The following is a 21,363-nucleotide window of genomic DNA, read 5'->3' on the forward strand; positions in this document are numbered from 1 at the left end:
ACAACCCCTAACCCTGCAGGTGATCTCTTGCTCTTCGGCTCCCTCTGCTGGTTATTATTATTGTCTTCCAGTTGTTGTCATTCTTTCATTTTCTTACTGGCGGCCTATTTGTATTAAAACTTGCACCCAATGTGTCCTTTTTATTTTATTTTATTTATGGCCCACAGGGCCGACTACGTGTGGTTCACCTGTGGGGCATCGGTGCCCTGTGGCCCAGGTCCGCCAGCAAGATTTCGGGCCCTCATGGCCGGTTCCAGCAGAGGGGCCATGCCCCAACCCATGGGGTCCATCAGTGGTGCTCGGCCACAGGCATGTGGTCCATAATGTGGTGCATCGATGCAGACAGCTGGTTCTGAGAGTGCCGGGCGCACAATGGCCGACTCACGCACGCTCCCCTCGGCGCCCAATGGCGCACAGGTCATGTGGGAGACAAAAGAGACAAATGAGCGAGGGGTAAGGTCACAAGGGTACACATCAATAAGGCAATGCAAGGCGAAATGTGTACGGAGAGCGAAGTGAGAAAGCTCGTCCCTACCGTACGTCACCCCCCTGTCACCTACACTACCCTTGCCCTTACCCCATATGTACAAAATCTACACATTACCAATCCGTCGCTACTGTCATGTCTCCCCATATTTCCTCTATACCAAATTCGTCACCACAATCCCACTATCCAAAATTTGCCATCACCAATTCATCATCAATCCTCATAAGGAGGAAGAGATGGAACATCAAAGCACAATGTCACACCCATGTCATGATGCATCTCACAATCCAAACATTTGCATCATAAAAAATAATCAAAACATGGCATGGTGTGGAGTACCTGTCACCTCAGGTGAGTGGATGCAGATGGTGTGAGGAGATCCTTCTTCCTAACTATCCTCTAAATGACTTTAACACACTTTACACTACCCGGGGTCTTTCCCTGCCAATCCATTGGCCACTTACACTATGGGTTCTAAAAACCAATTCCCATTGACCAAACTGTGGTGCTTCTCAATTTGGGGTCTCACTCCCCCGATTCATCTCCCGGTGCCCTCGCACAATTTCTGGGCTGTGACGTGTAGCTCTCCCAGCAGGTCTACCCACCTGCACACCTCCACCACTGCAGTTGCCTCCCGAGCTTACCTGCTCCTCACCCTAACCTATCTAACTGGGGAAGGCCCCTCCTGGCTCTGTCACCCCTTGGTGCCCTCTGGCACTGGGCTACCCGGGTCCGTCCTCCGGATCCTCGGGCCCCATCCACAACAACTACCGGCTCCCAGAGCCCATCTGCGGCCTCACCTGGCCGACATCCTCACAGTGGTGGAGTGCCCAAACCAACTACACACACTAACAGGCTACATGCCCAGCCATTTCCACAACACTAATGCACCCATCCAAACACCATTCTTTCACCTCGCACCACAGATGCCAATATCCAACCACAATTTACCTATACCCTCTACCTAACACTTACACTACCCGCCCCGGGTATTCGTGATGGGGGTCCACTCTTCCCCCATTCACACCTTCGCACCATCCACTCCACTCCACAATTTCCACCATACTCACTCCATGACCATCCATTCCAATACCCCATATATTTATTCCATACACCTGTTCTCCATTCACCTGTCGTTGCACACCTGTGCAATCATACCTGGTGCCACCTGCACCCTCCTTTCTTCCTGGACCATTTGGTCATCACAATACACAATCACCTTCACTCACTCATACACTGCTCCATCCACCTGTTCAGTTGCACACCTGTGCAATCACACCTGTTCAATCCTCAAACACACGGCATCATCTCATCTACCTGTTGCCCTGCTAACCTAGTGCTCCCCGTTTTCCCTTTAAACTAAGCACATACCACGTCATTATAATCCACTCTAATCTACCTGCGTCCCCACTACAGGTATCATTGTCACTAACTAATCTTAACGTCACCTAAGGTCATCTTCTCGGGCCCTACACACAATATCCTAACCCACCCGGGCTAGTTTTCACTGCCATCAACCCCATAAGCTAGTGCTCCTTTGCCCCCCCCCTGTGAGGGATGACAGAGTTGCCATCCCACCACATCGGGGAGGTCCCACTATCAATTTTGCTCGTCCAAATTCCAACCAACTCAAAAATTTTCCATTTACTGCCAATTCTACCCACTATTATAAATTTCGTATCAAAGCACTATCACTATCACTATCACCATCATCACAGTCCACTATATCCTAGCCTCGGTGCGTCGTGACATCATTAAACTCGGTTCGTAAAGCCGAGCAATGAATTCGGGTGGTTTGGTCACCTGCAGGTTGAATCCGTCCGGCTTTCGGTTCAAGGGAGGTGGTTTGGTTGGGCCGAGATTCCACGCACCATCTCGGCGCGGCACCTTGCGGTCCCGGGCCCGATGGCTCAATCTCCCCCGGTCGGAACCCCGCCCCCCCCGAGGGGGCACCGTTCCGCTTCCTCCCACTCGCCCTTGAACCGGACCGGTCGCCTTGCCCGACAAAGCCCGGACTCGACCGTGCGGGGTGGGGCCAAGCCCGAACCGGCAACGATGCTTCGAAGAGAAGCGACGCAGCATCGATCCGCGCCGGGCCTCGCACCCAACAAAGCACACCGCGCCCCGAGTGCTCGCATCGGCTATCCGTCACCCTAACCGCTAACCCGGTTACCGTCGATGCTTCACCAGCATGCTCACACGCATACGCTACCCCTTTTACCCTCACAAAACCCGGCGTTCCAACGCCGTCCGTACTTTCCACCAACGCTCTCCCTGTTACACACCACACCTCTCACGCACACTCTTGCGCACACCTCGGTCCACACCTCTCCTCCGTTACGTCCTCCGTAACACTCACCATGGGCGTGCACTCTGGCATCCACCCACTAACGCGCTCAGATTGGCTCTCCCACACTCGCGCCATGACCAACTCAGGTGTGCTTCCTCGCACACCCTCAACCATTCCAAGCGTGCATTCTCGCACCCGCTCCACCACCAACTCACTCCTCGTGTCACTCTCACCCTCGCACGTACACTCCGTACACACCGACGTGCATTCTCGCTCGCACTCGGTTTCGCTCCCACACTTTATAACACACCCACTCGCCGACGCACACTTTTTCCTCCCACACGTGCCATTTCCACTCACACGGGACCCTTCACCAACGCCCGGATGCTTCCTCGATCCCAAGCGCGCGAAAATTCTTTTGTCGCCAAACATCCTCTTACAAAATCTCCCCGCACAATACACAGCACGTCTCACCTTTGGGGTTCTTCTTCCTCCCTGCACCAAAACCTGCAAACTTCCATTCGGGTTAAGCACAGCATCGTGATGTGAGCAGGGACTTTGTACATATTCCATTTCTCCCTGCAATTCCCGGGCTACCTCCGTCATCTCTTCAATTTTAATTCCCAGCACTGCTTTTTCTTTATTCATCTCGACGAACGTTGGCTTTAATAAAACACCCTCCTCTACCTCAGCAGTCGCCGGCTTTTCCAAACCCCGTGTCGCGATTTCTACCCCCGTCATTGTACCCGTGTTTTTCTCAACTTCGTTCAACCGGCGCTTCTCGACCCGCGTTACCTCCTCGTGCACCCCTGGGACCCTTTCGCCCAACTTGCGGTCTCTGTCCCTCTGCTCCCTTTCCTCCCTATCGGCCCTCATTCCGTTTATTATTCGCTCATTGTTAGCCCTCAATCCCACAATTTGGTTTCCCAACCGCTCACCCATTTCTCTTCGCTCTCGGGTGGACTTATCATTTTGGGCATCCATTTTTGCCATCATTTGAATCATAAAGACTCGCATGTACTCTGGCATTTCTGGCTCGGCTGCCGCGACCACGTGCGCAGCGCAACTTGGTGCTGCTACGGTCACAGGCGCGGCAAAATTTGGTGCCGCTACAACCACGTGCGCGATAGCGCCATTTTGTGCGTCTGATACCCCCTCAACCACATCCTCCATATACATTTCCCCGAGGTCCTGGGTCGATTCCACCCCATCTATCTCTAGCTCACCCACCGGCATCCGATCGCCTTGACCAGCCATGGCGCGATTTCAAAATTCGGGTTTTTGTAAAACAACACAAATTTCCAGCAGCTTGTAATTTTGAGCGCGTTAAGCGCGCTTCGGGTCCGTATCTCACTCCTCGACACCAATTGTTGCGGCAATAACACAATTGGTGTCCAAAATTTGGGCTAAATAAATTTAGTCCCAGGTTCGAATCCCAACTCCTGACAACAATTGTTGCGGACGCGGTTAAGATGTTATTTTGACAGCGGTGGTGTATTACCGCGACCGAACAGTTATTCCCCGATTAGAACCCGATTCCACCCAAACGTTGGCCGGATCGCACCGCGGCTGCCCAATGAGGGAAAAGACTAAAACGATGAATGCAAAGAGGAAGACGAAGGCAAAGAAAGGTTTGGAAATACTACTAAATTTATTTACTATTTACACACATAAGCAAAAAGAAAGCAGTCACGTTTATTTACAAGCACATAAGACGCAGGTGACACAGTGAAAATACTAGCTTACCTACAGTCTTAATTAACCCAGGACAGAACAAACAAAAGACAGACTCACGCGGGGAATGACAGGAATGGCAGGTGGATGGCTGGAGGTGAACGCTTGGTGGAGCCAACGCGGAGCTTGGTGGAGCTTTGGTGGAGGTGAACGCTTGGTGGAGCCAACGCGGAGCTTGGTGGAGCCTTGGTGGAGGTGAACGCTTGGTGGAGCCAACGCGGAGCTTGGTGGAGCCTTGGTGGAGGTGAACGCTTGGTGGAGCCAACGCGGAGCTTGGGGGGTTGGTGTGACGGGTTCTCTCTCCTTCCCTCACAAGCTTCAGGACTCTTTCTCTCTCTTTCTTAGTCCCACCCAGTCCAACAACTTCCTCTCTTGCTTAGTCCAACTCAAGGCCTTCCTGTCTTCTGATCTCCTCCCTCCTCGACTCTCTCTGGGGGCCTCTGCCTCGGGTTATATAAGCCCCACCCTTGACCCTTTTGCGAACCTCCCCAAAACGTTCTCTGTCCGCCCTCTAAAGCCAACCCCTCGTTCTGGGTTGGTCGGCAAGGGCTGGTTCACTCCTCCCCTCTATGACGAGGTGGGAACCCGCCTTTCTTCCCCAACCCTGCCTCGTGGTCAATGGCGGATGAAGGGAAAACCGCCCAAAATGCAGTTGGCAATTGGAAGGGAGGTAATTGGCAATGGGAATGGAAGTTTTGGGAGTGGGAATGAAGTTTTGGGAGTGGGAATGAAGTTTTGGGAGTGGGAATGAAGGGAATCTATCTCTTTCACTGGTGCAATGGAGTATTTCAATTAATGGGAGACACAGCCTTACCCTAAAACACAGAATAAGATATAACTATCGAACAGGGGTATTCTATGATTGGCTGACGTGTATGCTTGTGGACTAATTATGGGACGCGCTTTTGACCTTTACACAGCTCCGGAGGCAGGAGGCGCAGACTCAAGCAATATTCATCACCAATTTACCACAATACTACACAATCAAAAAAAATACAGTCCTCATATCCGCAACAATATACTGATATATATATTATTTATTTTTTTTAATATATTTTCTTTTGTATGCAAGATTGAGACTTGTGTAAGAGCTAACATTAATGACAAAAAAAAACCGGACACAAAAGACATAATAAAGGGAGCGGGAGACAAGATGGGGAGAGAGGGGGAAGCACACAAGTACAACATTTGAGAGCAGACCCAGGGAGATCTGTGGGAGGGAGAGGGCTTGGGGTGAGGAGGCGTGGGAAGGGGGGTGGGGGTGGGAGAGGTAAAACCCACATGGACACAGCTGTCTTCCAGGAAAGAAGTCAGTATTTCAGAAAAGTGGATCTGGGGTGAATTAACGGGGGTTGAAGAGATCATGGTTTTGGATGGGGGAAGACATGAGATGGTGGTGAACAGCTGTTTTAAAGACCTGGAGAGAGGAATGGGATTGAAGAGAGTGAGGGAGTTTGTTCCAGAGGTGGGAGAAAAGAGGAATGAAAGAGTGAAGGTGAGCAGAGTGTATTGATTTTGGCAGTTTCACCAGAAGAGGGTTGCTGACAGATCTTGTGCGACCTGCAGGAGTATTTGGGGGACAGAGCACAGCCAGGGCTGGGGGTGCTAGGCCAGAGAGGAGTAGGTAGAAGACATAAATACCACCAACCTGCCTGCGGTGAGTGAGTGAAAGGCCCTCAGAGTTAGCTTCATCGCGGGAGATTCCAATGATTCAGAAAGCTTTGGTTTCAACAGCGTGAAGACGAGCTAGGGTTGAGGAAGGAGCACCAGCCCAGAGGGGAGAGCAGTATTCCATTGATCTGCAGATGAAAGCCTTATATGTGGTGAGGAGCTCAGGTGTGCCAAGGAAGGACTTCGCACGACAGAGGATGCCCAGTCGGCGACTGGCTTTGGAGGCCAGCTTGGAAAACTTGCTTGGCCAGCTTGGAAATGTGGTTTAACCCAGGAAAGATCATGGCAGATTGTGAGACCCAAGAGCATGAGTGACAGAACTTATTGGAGAGGATTCTTGAGAAAGTAGATGGGAGGGTTGTCCAGACTGTCTTTTCAGAGAGACAAAGTGAGAGTGTGAGATTTGTCAGGATTGAAAGACATGTTCCACTTGTTTGACCAGTCTGTGATTTTGTCCAGGTCTGCAGAGAGTGAGGAGGATGCAGACTGCCGATCGGAGGATTGAGGTATGGAGTGGCAGAGAGTGGAGTCATCAGCAAAGAGATAGAGAGGATTTTCCAGAGAGTCAGAGAGATCATTGATGAAGACCAGAAAAAGCACAGGGCCCAGATCACTGCCTTGGAGAACTCCAGCCTGAACAGGAAGGGAGATGAGAGAAATCCATTCAGGGCCACACGTTGACTACGACCAGAGAGGAAGTCCGCAAGCCATGTGTGGAGATTTCCATGGATATCGTAGGAGGAGAGTTTGGTGAGCAGAGCGGGGTGCAAGACCGTATTGAAGGCGCGTGATATGTCAAGTGAGACAGCTCTCATTTCCTGTTTGACATTGAGGACCTCCATCCATTGTTGAGACAGCAGAAGCAGCATGTCCAGAATAGAGTGACCTGGTCTGAATCCAAGTTGATGATCAGAGATCAAGCCATTGGAGAAGAGGAAGGATTTGATATCCAAAGCAATGATGGATTATATGGCTTTGCTGATTATTGGGAGCAGGCTGATTGGTCTGTTGTTGCACGGATCTGTTTTTGCACCTTGTTGTGCAAAGCAGTAATGTTGGCTGATTTCCAAGCTAATGGCAGATGACCTTGAGCAAAAGTGAGGGTGAAGAGTACAGAGAGAGGGTGTGAAAGAGCGGCAGAGCAGGATTTTAGGACCCGTGTGCTGATGCTGTCTGGTCCAGTTGCAGAATCAGATTCGAGGATTCACAGAAACTTCTCCACCTTGTCAGGAGAGAAGGACACAGAGTCCAGGAGCAGCAGCTATATGTTATTGGGAGACTCCATATTGTGAGTGGAGAAAGCGCCAGTAATGTGCCCCATACAGCCCTTGCTGCTCATGACTGACAGCCTTTGCTGCTGCACATTCCATTACTTGCTGCACATTAATGACTAGACCCAGACAACAAGGTGGTCTTTTTTTGGTTTAAAATAACAAGCCAGTCTTTTCCCCAGGTCCTTTTAAGAGTGGTACTCACATGGTCACGGGTAGGACGAGACAAGGTTCCTGGGTAGGTAGTATACAGTTTTGAGTCATCTGCATAAATGCTCAATTGAGAAAGAATACAATCAGGCAGATCATTGATATATAACAAGAACAATATTGGACCCAACACAGACCCCTGATGAGCACCCGCATTCATATTATGGACAGGGGATGACTATCCCCCATGTACCACAGATATTTGACGATTTGCAAGGAAGTCAGAGATTGTATCAAGCAATTTTCCAGAAGTGCCGTTTGTTTAGATTATGGATGAGGCCCTCGTGCCACACTTTGTCAAAAGCCTTCGAGATGTCGAGAGCAACAACACTGGCTTCTCCACAATGATCCAAAGCCCTATTCACACGTTCAGTAATTAGGGATAGAACATCACCAGTATGCCTAGGCTGTCGAAGGCCACACCGAACATCAGTTCGGAGATTGTGGGTTTCCAGAGGAGCCATGATTTGTTCTTTTATCAAGGATTCAAACACTTTGCTGATAATGGGTAGAAGGCTAACAGGCCAATAATTTGGAGGATCGGATTTCTCAGCGGAGCCTTTAAAGACAGGGACTACAGAAGCCTGCTTCCAGCTAAGTGGAAACACAGACTCTGTCAGACACAAGCAATACAGTTTTGAGAGAACAGAAGACAGTTCAAGTGAACACATGTTTAAAGCAATTGCAAGGATTCTATCTGGTCCAGTAGATTTTAAAATGTCAAGCCTTGGGATAATCTTAGCAACTTTCCTGGGTGTGATGATTATTAGGGGAAAGCCTGGTGTCAAGACCGGAAGGACAAACAGGAAATGGATGTCTATGTTCTTCAAGTGTGGAGTTTGCAGCAGCAAAATGTTCAGCGAAGAGGTTGACTTTATCAATAGGAAAAGTAAGCACTCTGGGGCCATTTAAGAGGACAGGAATCGATTTATTGATTACGGTTGAGAATGCAATTAACAATTTAGTCAGGTTCACTATGTAATTTCGTTGGAATTTTTGGGGGATTTGGAAAACTATATATTTTTGGAAACTATATTGTATAGTCAGTCAGAAAACCAATGTTGCTATTTGCACAGACTCCTGTATGGCGGCCATCTTGGATTTTCAAAATTGCCGCCGTAGAACTAATTTTTCTCAATATCTCAGCTTCTAAATAACATAGAGCTTTGATTCTAACGGCTAAACATACATTTTCAAGGGCCCCGAATCCAATGGTAACAAGTTCGATAAGCTAGACATGACCATAGAGCTCCTATGTGGCGGCCATCTTGGATTTTTCAAACTGGCCGCCGTAAAACTGATGTAACTCACCTTCTAAAGAGCACAGAGCTTTGATTCATCATTGAGTAAAGTCACCATCATCCTCATCATCGCTTTCGTTCATCACATCTTGAGAGTCCTCATCATTTTGGCACTGGATGTCACACTGACAAAGGTCTGTACAAGCCAAGTTGTTTGTTCTTTATTTTTTTTATTTTTTTTATTTTTTGTATACAAGATCGAGGCTCGTGAAAGAGCGAACATTAATCACACAGAAAGACAAACAGACACACAAAACAAATAACATCGGGAGCGGTAGACAAGATGGGGAGAGAGGGGGAAGGACACAAACACAACATTTGAGAGCAGGGACCGAGAGACATGGAGACATCGAGAGAACTGTGGGAGGGAGAGGGCTTTGTGGGGGAGGCATGGGAAGGGGGGCGGGGGTGGGAGAGGTATAAAACATATGGACACTGCCAAGACTTCCAGGAAAGAAGTTGGAATTTCAAACAAGGTGGATCTGGGGTGAATTAGTGGGGGTAGAAAAGATCAAGGTTTTGGATGGGGGAAGATAAGAGATGGTGGTGAACAGCTGTTTTGAAGACCTGGAGGGAGGAGTGTGATTGAAGGGAGTGTGGGAGTTTGTTCCAGAGGCGGGAGAAAAGAGGAATGAAAGAGTGAAGGTGAGCAGAGAGCCGAGATTTCGGCAGTTTAACCATCAGAGGGTGGCTGGCAGATCTTGTGCGACCTGTAGGAATATTTGGGGGACAGAGCACAGAGAGCTGGGGGAGCAAGGCCGGAGAGGAGTCGGTAGAAGACAGAAAGACCACCTACCTGCCTGCGGTGAGTGAGTGAAAAGTTCTGCAGGAACATCTAGATTAAGAACAGTCTGTTTTGCACTGACATCTAACCATTTGAATGATGGCCTTGGGGGCTGGAGGCTCCTCAGTTGTGGTTGGTTTCACTTGTCCATCCGTGTCTTTGTAAAAGCCGTTTTGCAGGGGATTTAGCTGAGGACCCTGTTGAGCAATGCTTGCCTGACCCCACACTCTGGCTTGGATATGGACTCTAAGGATGTGCTGCTTGAGAGCTCCAAGAGTAGGAGGAAGCCTGTCACTTTCTGCCATGTGTTTGCAAAAGAGATACCATCGTAGTTCGGGGATGCTGTCGATGTGGATTGTCGATGTGGATGCCATTTGGAGAGTAAGCAGCGCATACAAAGTTAGCTAGTGTGGACAACATGTCCTCCGTCACTTCAGTTGCATCTGAAAGCATTCGCACGGTGTCTATGACATCTTCACTTGCTTTGAGGTAGACATGCAGCCAGGTTGCTTTGCCTATTCGAGAGAACCTCCCAGTGTTGTCTGCCCCTGTGAAAGCATGAAAGGCTGGCAACGCCTTTGCTCTTTCGACCCCTAGAGCTGTCCACAGTGGCTCTATTTGAAGTATTCCAGAGGCCATGGAAATGGATGTATTCCTCAGCAGTAGGTCATAGTTTGCTATGACTAGTACCAGGACATCTGTGTCGGGAGAGAAGAACACCAACTGCGCATCATGTGGGTTTCGCTGGGATACCAGCATGGCCTGGTGGATCAACAGGGTGTCAGCTTCTTCATGGTTGTTGTCCTCGAAGAGCAGGTCACTGTTGCTCCTAGTACGCCCTGAAGCAGACGTGATGATCAACTTGGATGAGTGACTGTTGTATTCTAGAGTTTTCGCTGCCAGATAGTCAGTCAGATCAGCCTTTGTTTTGTCATGAGAAAGGAATCTGCTCATTGGGATGTGTTTGATGTTGGTGTCATCTCTGACTTGATACTGTACTGCATCCTTTCCTTGCCTTCTTTTAGCCCTGGTAGCACTCTTCAGAGAATCGTTTTTGTACGTGTCAAAGACCAGTATGATCTCATCACAATCTTTTGTTAGAGACATGAGTCTGTCATTGAAGCATTCACCCAGATCGTTTACTTTCACTACAGTGGCTGGTTTCTTTGTCAGCTTATGCACAAGTACCATCCCATCCACCAGTGCAATCTTCCGACTTGTAGGTTTACTAGATGTGGATGCCATAGTTCTTGTGTCCATTGGATCTTCTTGTAGAACACTTGCAGCTGGTGTCTGCTGCTGATCTTTGGGGTGAATTTCTGCTCTTGCTAACTTGTCGAGGAGATGAATTAAGTTCGACTTGTCAGTGCATGGAAGAATTGTCCCATCTGGAGCGAACAGTGCTCTTGGTGTCACAGTGAACTCGTAATTTCCGATGGCATATTTCTGGTTGACGTCTCTGTTTGACTTGGCAAGGACCGTGAGCCTTCCGTACAGTTCCTTCGTCTCCTTCAGATCCACAGTCCTGTCTCTGAGTTTCACTGTGGTTCTCTTATTCCCAGACGTGAACATCTTGTTGTTCTCCTTCTTGACTGGTGCCCAGAGGCTAACATCTCCATTGATACGCTCCGACACGTAGTCTTCATACAACTTCTGACCAGTGACATCAATGTTCAAGACCTGTGGTACATACTCGTCTGGGATGTAAGCATTCGTTATCACATTGTGCAGCTTGTCACCTTCAGTGTCAAATGGATTCCCGTGACTCAGTATCGCAGCCTTGATCTTGTTGATTGCTTCATGCTCCCTCTTGACTGCACTTGGACCAAGGTCATGATGTTCTTTGATCTTGTCACCTTCCAGGCCAAACTGACTCTTGAAGTCTTTTGACAGGCGTGATAATTCTGGTGTAACCATGAAGAATCTCTGTCTAGCATTGGCATTGTTAGAGATGAATTTAGAAGCTCTATTTAGAAGATGAGATCCTGAGAAACATCAATTTTATGGCGGCCAGTTTGAAAAATCCAAGATGGCCGCCACATAGGAGCTCTATGGTCATGTCTAGCTTATCGAACTTGTTACCATTGGATTCGGGGCCCTTGAAAATGTATGTTTAGCCGTTAGAATCAAAGCTTTATGTTGTTTAGAAGCTGAGATATTGAGAAACATCAATTTTACGGCGGCCAGTTTGAAAAATCCAAGATGGCCGCCACATAGGAGCTCTATGGTCATGTCTAGCATATCGAACTTGTTACCATTGGATTCGGGGCCCTTGAAAATGTATGTTTAGCTGTTAGAATCAAAGCTCTATGTTATTTAGAAGCTGAGATATTGAGAAAAATTAGTTCAACGGTGGCAATTTTGAAAATCCAAGATGGCCGCCATACAGGAGTCTGTGCAAATAGCAACATTGGTTTTCTGACTGACTATACAATATAGTTTCCAAAAATATATAGTTTTCCAAATCCCCCAAAAAATCCAACGAAACTTTAAATCTGGACATACTGAACCTGACTAATTCTCCAAAAATCTCGAGAACCGAGCTGTTTATTTGAGATAGAATCACAAACAGATTCTGCATACTCTAATACCCATTTATCATGGTTGCTCGCAAAGTGAAACAAATGATGCACCCCACTCAAACCAACACGATGATACTTGTTACATTTTACCTCCCCAAACCCCGGTTATGGGGCACCTCAGAGTCTGGAGCGGGAACACGGCAGAAAGATTTGTTATCTTGAGTGTACTAATAAACCATGGTAAAACCACACCAATGCAATTGCAGAACAAAATAAGTAATTGTATTAAGAACTCTCATATAAACAATAATAACACTCTTAAAGAAAGTTCCATGAAAATATCACTTTCATCAAATGAACAATACATATGATGGTACTGTGGCGGACACGAAAGCACTGACGTGGTGACATCACCCCGCACACCAAGTGGGGGTGGACCACGCCCGGGAGAGAGGCGTGGCCTCACGATATACACGGGGCGCGCAGCCCTGAGCAGCTCAGTGTTATAGTGAGCTCTTGAATAAAGACTCTTACAAGTTACCGCTTGTCCGCTTCCTCCTTGCTCACAAGCAGCGCGCGTAACGCCGCGCTTTACTGGTGACCCTCGACGTTGGATCTGCCGTAGCGATCCTTCCAAACACGACGCCATTGCCATGGCCAACAACGCGATGTCGGTTAAACTTCCCGAATTTTGGGAGGCCCAGGCCGAAGTTTGGTTCGTCCAAGCCGAAGCCCAGTTTCAGCTTCGGCGCCTCACCGACGACGACACGCGCTACTGCCACGTCGTCGCCTCCCTCGGGCCCGGCACGGCCGCTCGAGTTGTGTCCGTCCTTCGCCACCCACCGGACGGCCACAAGTACAAGGCACTCAAGCGGCTGCTCCTAGCCACGTTCGGCCTCACGGAGGACGCACGGGCCGACCGCCTCCTGGATCTCCCCGAGCTCGGCGACACGCGCCCGTCGGTCCGAATGGACCATATGCTGTCACTGTTGGGCGACGAAGCCCCTGGTTCTCTATTCCGGGCGCTTTTCCGTCGCCAACTGCCCACACAGGTACGCCTCGCGTTGGCCGGGACCGTGCTAACGAAACCCCGAGCATTGGCCGCTGTGGCGGACAGGTACTTCGCGGCTTCGGACACGCGGGCGAGAGTCGGTGCGGCCCACTTCGTGGATCCCGAGGCCGATGCTGATGCACAGCATCAGCTTCCACAGCATACACAGCATGCTGATACGCACCTCGTGGCCGCCGCCACGCCCCGCCCACCGCCGCGGTGAAAACCACCACCGCGGGGAAAACCGCCGGCTCCACCGGCCTGGCGGAGCCAGCCGCGCTCCTCCAGCTCCACCACCTGGTGCCGGTTCCACGCCAGGTTCGGCCACGAGGCTCGACAGTGTCATCCACCATGCTCCTTCGACAGGTCGGGAAACGCCCGGGCCGGCGCTCGATAGTGGCAATGAGCGCCGGCCGTTCGAACAGCCTGCTGTTCATCACGGACACTTATCCGGGCGCTGTTACCTGTGCGACACAGGAGCGCAGGTGAGTGTCGTTCCTGCGGGTACGTCGGACAAGCACGCCGCGGGCGGGGGCCCCGCGCTGCTTGCCGCAAACGGGACGCCCATCCGTACGTACGGAAAACGCTGCCTCTCTCTGCGGTTCGGAGGGCAGGTTTTCCGATGGTCGTTCGTCACCGCCGACGTGCCCATGGCATTGCTTGGCGCGGACTTCCTGTGCCCAAATGGGCTCCTGGTCGACGTAAAGCACAGACGTCTTGTCCAGGCCGAGACGTTCAGCTCGCTCGCTTGTGCGCTGCCCAGCTCGTCGAGCAGCCCACTGAGCGGCTCACCGAGCGGCTTGCCAAGCGGCTTGCTGAACGGTTCGGTTCCGGCCGCGTTGATCTGTACGCTTCCGGCAGCGGACGAATTCACCCGCCTCCTCGCCGGCTTCCCGGCCCTCATGCGGCCCACCTTCTCGGCGGGGGCCGTCAAGCACGGGGTGGCCCATCACATCCCCACCGTCGGGCCACCGGTCTACGCCCGGGCACGCCGCCTCGAGCCGACAAAGCTGGCGGTAGCAAAAGCGGAGTTTGCTACCCTGGAGCGACTCGGCATCGTTCGGCGCTCGGAGAGTGCTTGGGCGTCGCCGCTGCACATCGTGCCGAAGCCTGGCGGGGGATGGCGACCGTGCGGGGACTATCGCCGTCTCAATGACGCCACCACCCCCGACCGCTACCCCGTCCCCCACATTCAGGACTTTTCCGCCCGTTTGGCAGGCATGTCCTTCTTCTCGAAGGTGGACCTCATACGCGGTTACCATCAGGTCCCCGTCAGGCCGGAGGACGTCCCGAAGACGGCGGTCATCACGCCGTTCGGACTCTTCGAATTCCTGCGGATGCCCTTCGGTCTGAAGAATGCGGCTCAGGCGTTCCAGCGACTGATGGACAGCGTCCTGAGCGACTTGGATTTTGTATACGTCTACCTGGACGATATCCTCGTCGCCAGCGCGTCCCGCGAAGAGCACCTACACCACCTCCGCACGCTCTTCAAACGTCTGGGCCAGCATGGCCTGATTGTGAACCCCGCAAAGTGCCGGTTCGGCATCGCCGAACTCGATTTTCTGGGGCACCACGTCACCAGGCACGGAGCCGTCCCCCTGCCGGCCAAGGTGGAGGCGGTGAAGGGGTTTCCGTGCCCCCGCACGATCAGGGGGCTGCAGGAGTTCCTGGGCATGGTGAACTTTTACCATCGGTTCCTGCCCCGTATCGCCCAGCTCCTGCGCCCCCTGCACAAAGCTCTCCGAGGTAAGCCGGGCAAAGGCGACGTCACCTGGACCGAGCAGATGGACGCGGCGTTCACGGGCGCGAAGCTCGCCTTGGCTAACGCCACCATGCTCGTGCACCCGGCGCCCGATGCGCCGATCGCCCTCACCACCGACGCCTCGGACTACGCGGTGGGCGCGGTGCACAAGCAATGGGTGCGTGGAGCTTGGCAACCGCTGGTGTTCTTTAGCCGGCAGCTTCGCCCGCCCGAACGCCGTTACAGTACCTTCGACCGCGAGTTGCTCGGGCTTCACTTGGCGGTCAGGCACTTCCGCCATCTGCTCGAGGGCCGTGCGTTCACGGCCTTCATCGACCACAAGCCGCTGGTCTTCGCGATGGGCAAGGTCACCGAGCCGTGGTCGGCCCAGCAGCAGCGTCACCTCTCGGCCGTGTCCGAGTACACGACGGACATCCGGAACGTCGTGGGGAAGGACAACCCGGTGGCGGATTGCCTTTCCCGGGCCGTCGCCCACGCAGTCCACCTCGGCATCGACTATGCCCGGATGGCAGCGGACCAGGCCGCTGACCCCAACGTCCAGGCCTTGCGGACCGCCGTCACAGGCCTCCGCGTCACCGAGGTGCCGTTCGATGGCGCGGGCGCGGCCCTCTTGTGCGATGTCTCCCTCGGGCGGCCTCGCCCCATCGTGCCCACGGGCTGGCAGCGCCAGGTGTTTGACGCCATCCACGGCCTGGCCCACCCGGGCGCGAGGGCCTCCCAAAGGTTGATCACCGACAAATTCGTCTGGCATGTCCTCCGGAAGGCCGTCCGCGGCTGGGCCAGGACGTGCCTCGCATGCCAGCGCGCCAAGGTGCACCGGCACACCCAGGCCCCCTTGACCCGTTTACGGTGCCGGAACGCCGGTTTGACCACGTCCACGTGGACCTGGTGGGACCTCTGCCCCCCTCGCGGGGTTTCACCCACGTCCTCACCATGGTGGACAGCACCAGCCGGTGGCCGGAGGCCGTGCCCTTGGCATCGACGACGGCGGCGGACGTCGCGCAGGCTTTCATCGCCACCTGGATCGCCCGGTTCGTTGCCCCCTCAGACATCTCGTCCGACCGCGGCCCCCAGTTCACCTCGGAGCTCTGGGGGGCGGTCGCGCAGGGGCTCGGGGTCCGGCTGCACCGAACGACGGCCTACCACCCCCAGGCTAACGGCCTGTGTGAGCGATTTCACCGCTCATTGAAGGCCGTGCTCCGGGCCACCCTCCACGACGGCGGCTGGGTCGACAGGCTCCCCTGGGTCCTGCTGGGCCTCCGGACGGCGCCCACGGAGGACCTGCGCGCATCCGCGGCGGAGTTGGTCTTTGGGCAACCGCTGCGGGTGCCGGGCGAGTTCCTCCCTGACTCCACGGCACCATGGTCTGCGGCACAGCAGCGCTCCGCTCTGCAGGAGACCACCCAGAGGTTCGCCCCAGTGCCGACGGCACGCCACGGGCACCCACCGACGCACGTCGCCCCGGAGCTTCGCACGGCGGAGTACGTCTTCGTCCGCCACGATTCCCATCGGACACCACTGCGGCCCCCGTACGACGGGCCTTTCCGCGTGCTGGAGACAGGGGTGAAGCACTTCACCCTGGACATCGGCGGTACTCCTGACCGCGTTTCTGTGGACCGCCTCAAGCCGGCCCACCTCGACGTGGACCATCCACCGCCGGTGGCCCGACCCCCGCGTCGGGGCCGCCCCCCTGCGGGCGGACCCCCGGCACCGCCCAGCCCCGCCGCCACGCCGCCCCCCGGTCCTGCACCCATCCCAGGGGCAGCCGGAGGCATCCCAGATGGCATCCCTGCATCCCAGACGCCGCCAGTCGCCGGGGGGCGCTTCGGCCGGGTCATCCGTTTGCCCCGCAAACTGACCCTTCAGGTGCGCGGGGATTCTGGGCGGGCGCGTGTGGCGGACACGAAAGCACTGACGTGGTGACATCACCCCACACACCAAGTGGGGGTGGGCCACTCCCGGGAGAGAGGCGTGGCCTCACGATATACACGGAGCGCGCAGCCCTGAGCAGCTCAGTGTTATAGTGAGCTCTTGAATAAAGACTCTTACAAGTTACCGCTTGTCCGCTTCCTCCTTGCTCACAAGCAGTGCGCGTAACTCCGCGCTTTAGTACCATCATTCCCCAATGCTCTCAAAGGAAGAAAAAAAACTCATGACACGCCAAACCTGAGTGGAATGTAACATTCCCCAACGTCCGTGCATGGAACCCCACGCTGGTTGAAGGTGGATGTCATGCAAAACGGCAAAACAACAGTCAGCTATTGGCACGGCGGCCGACGAGGAGTTTATGAGGTGAGAGGTCGATATGAGAATTGAGCCGATATGCAAACCAACGGCAATCTCCACACGATGAGGTCTATATGGGAATCCCAGTACAACAAAAAACAACAGGCATTTTAAGGCCATTTTCCCTGCAAGAGCGGGGGTTAGCCTTGCGGTCCCCATGAAAATCTTCTCCATTTTGCCCTATTTTCTGCATCTCCCCTTGTTAACCCCCTTGCCCGTATTTCTTCTTCGACCATCTTTAGCCAAGTCTTTCCCGGTCTTTCCCGTCCTCTACTTCCTTCTACATTCATTTCCATCACTCTTCTCAACCAGTCACTTTCATCCTTCCTCAACACATGACCAAACCATCTCAACCTGTTCCTCTTCACAGCATCAATCACAGGCTCTATTCCCATCATCTTTCGCAATTCATCATTTGTCTTCATCTCTCTGAACGATACTCCACACATCCACCGAACCATTCGCATTTCCATCCTTTCCAGCCTTCGTTGCTGCTCTACGTTCATTACCCATGTCTCGCTTCCATAAATCATAACACTTCTCACACATGCAGCATACACCTTTCCCTTCAGCTTCAACGACACTCCCCTCCTCGTCAGCACGCCACTCATTTCCCGAAACTTCTTCCATGCACATTTCACTCTCGCAACTGCTGCCGAGTCTGATCCACGTTCTCCATTCAGCATGTCTCCAAAATAACAAAATGTTTTCACACCTTCCAGCTTCACGCCGTCTCCAAGATCCAACTCAACATGTCCTCCATCTGCAGCTCCCTTTGTGCACACCTTACACTTGAATGTAGCTGCCACACTGGTTAATGACCCTCTCAAACCACTACATTTTTGATGAACCCACTCAGCGCACATTGTACATTGAATGGAATCCACTCCGACACCCTTCCTGCACACAGCACACGGCCACTTCCCAGTTCTTTCCACCTCACCACATGCTTTACCACTTGCCATCACCTTTGTTTTTCCGATATTCACCCTCAGACCTTTTGTCTCCATACATTCCTTCCACTTGTTCATCTTCTCCTTCAGTCCATCCATACTTTCTGCATTCAACACTAGATCATCTGCATACAACAACTCCCACGGTAAACCCTCCTTTACGTTCCGAGCCAGCACCTCCATCACAGCTACAAATAGTAGTGGACTTAGTACCGACCCCTGATGCACTCCCACCTTCACCTCAAACTCACCACTGTTCCCGTCCTTCGTCCTTACAGATGTGCGCACTCTTTTGTACATTGCCATCACTACTCTGATCAACCATTCCTCCACTCCTAACTTCCTGAATGCCCATGTCACTACTTCACGTGGAACCCTATCGAATGCTTTCTCCAGATCAACAAACCCAAGAAACAACTTCTTCCTCTTCTCCATGTACTTCTCCTGCAACTGCCTCACAATAAAAAGCGTGTCTGTCGTTCCTCTTCCTGGCATAAATCCAAACTGCATTTCATCAATCTTCACTTTCTTCCTTATCCTCCTCTCCAACGCCCTTTCCAATACCTTCATTCCACGCTCCAATAACTTTGTCATTCGATACGAGCCATAGTCCAGAGGGTCACCTTTCCCCTTGTATAGAGGGACGAGGGTACTCAGTTCCCAATCCACTGGAATGCGGCCTTCTTTCACCACCAGATTGCAGATCTCTGTCATTCTCTTCACACCCCAATTTCCCGCTGCCTTCAACATATCTCCCACAACTCCCGCCGGCCCTCCCGCTTTTCTACTCTTCATTGCTTTTATCGCTTCCTCAACTTCCTTCTGGGTTATCTTCTCTGCCGGTCCTAAAACTGGGTTACTCTCTATGTTGCCATGCCATTCATTCTCTGCATTCAACAGTATTTCCATATATCTCTTCCATCTTCCTTTAATTCCATCTGGGTCCACAACAATTTGTCCCACTTCATCCTTCAAGCAACTCACCCCCATCACATCACACCTCTCTTTCGCTATCTGCTTTGCAATCCTGAATACCGCTCTCTGACCCTCTTCCAAATCCCCAAGCGTTCTATATGGGAATCCCAGTGACAAAACAAAATGCACCAAGCGGTCAGTCTCTTCGAGGAGAAAATGGCATATAGGCCTGTAATGGAGGCACTTGCTCCCTCCAACAATAACTCACACTTGGTGATAAAACCTGAGACGCAGGTTGAATTGCAATCGCAATATGTGACGATGTCGTGGGCAATCCCTCCCCCGGGAAGCCTCAACTCGTTCGTGACCAATATCAAAAAAGTCCGCTCAAAGCCTCGATGATACTCACAGCTGTCTCCTCCTCTCTCTGCCCATCTCAATCTCTCTTCTTCTGGTTTCTTTGCCGCGTTTTCCTTTATCCTTCACAAGCATTTATTTTTACCTTTTACTAAAGTCATCTCCATTTCACACAAAAATCTTAGCAACAATATTGCCTGAAACTAAAAATATTCCACAAGTATATAATAACAACAAAGGCGGAAGTGACAGATCCGTAACATACTGTTTGGAAAAGTGATGGTGATGGGCCATCGCAGCAGAACAAGCCGGAGTGAACCATGCCTGAGAGTGTGGTTTCACTCGGTAGGTCCAAGAACGGATAAATAGGTCCATACCAACACGGACCCACTCAGTAACTTCCTTGGCAGCTTCAGATGGGTTGTGACAAAGGATTGAGTTCCAGTGGACATCGTCAAGAAAAGAACACAAGACCTCCCAGTCAGCCTTGCTATATTGGAAGACAGTTCAATGGACAGGATGAACAACAGTTGATGATGAAGAATAAGAAACCTGAATTTCGATGTTGACATGATCATAATTTTCTTGAGGGGGGTGGGGGGGGGTGCGGGGGAAGAATTTTTGCAGTACAATCCCCAGGATTTGAATACAAAAACAGATCAAGAAGATACCTGTTATCAGTAACTCGATCAGGAATTCGAGTCGGAGATCTACTGTAATCTATATACTCCAAAGAGATAGTCGCATGACCTTTCCTCCTCGAGGGAGTGGGTGTAATTGTTTTATTTAACATAAAGTTTACACAGGCGAAAAATGGGTATCTCAGCGAGTACACACACACACACACACACACACACACCGAATTTTTGAGCATCATGAAAGTTATTGTCTACCAGATTCCCTCACCACGCTTGCTTTGCTTAAATATAATGTTGGGACAAAACAAACTGATGGAGCACTGATACAATTTACACTTTCTCTCTTCCACGTCCCCGTCACCCCAACCTCCCCAGCTCATGCTCACCGTTGGTCTGCTTGCTGTTGTGGTTTACCTATACACTGTCGTCGCTTTCAACTTTTTCCGCAAGTTCTACACCAAGAGTGAGGATGAAGACGAGATGGACATGAAGTGTGATGACATGCTTACCGTAAGGCAACTGACCAGTCCTCCAAAAAGATTTCTCTCTTGTGTCTCACCTTAAATGTGAATTATCTTAATGGACCAGAGGCAAACAACCCTTAAAATGATGTTAAAGCACAATTTCAGACATGAAGAGAGAACTACAAACACATTAGAGACAACTGCAGGGAGACATTGAGGCTTCCATGCTGTAAAAGCACAATAGCTTGGTAGGGGATCTAGACTATTCTTGACTACTACCTGGAAGTGGAAGCCCATGGTAAAATACCACAATAGAAAAAAGGAAAAAAAGGGACGCTTTATATTCTTTCCCTGATTGAAAGAGCTCAAAAAATTTAAAATCACATTTCTTAACAAGAAACATATCGCAGCACATCCTCGGTTCATATTGGTACCTTAGTTCATTTCACACAATTAAAGTAGCCTACTGATGTTTGGTTCAAAAATTTTCCCGTCAGTTTGCATTCATTTGATGCAACCTTTACTTAATAATTATACAATTTACCGTAAGTATGGATTAATTAGCACCAAATTTTACATAATTAATTGATTCCGACGATCATTTCCGTTTTTCAGGGTTGAACAGACAGAAAGTATTAGCCTATTAAATACACAATATAGAGTATTA

At 51.4% G+C, this 21,363-nt stretch overlaps 1 protein-coding gene across 1 annotated transcript in view; it reads left to right on the forward strand.

Moving 5' to 3' along the window:
• The window catches only part of LOC137435793 (ryanodine receptor 2-like), a 633,328-nt gene that overhangs the window by 554,108 nt on the left and 57,857 nt on the right, over positions 1–21,363 (forward strand). Inside the window, exon 96 of the mRNA XM_078785085.1 lies at positions 20,608–20,742. Within this exon, the coding sequence (XP_078641211.1) occupies positions 20,608–20,742 (135 nt within the window). The remainder of the gene's footprint in view (positions 1–20,607; positions 20,743–21,363) is intronic.

This window comes from Myxine glutinosa, chromosome 9, assembly GCF_964187855.1.
Source record: "Myxine glutinosa chromosome 9, kmMyxGlut1.1, whole genome shotgun sequence".
In the NCBI taxonomy this organism is placed as follows: Eukaryota; Metazoa; Chordata; class Myxini; order Myxiniformes; family Myxinidae; genus Myxine; species Myxine glutinosa.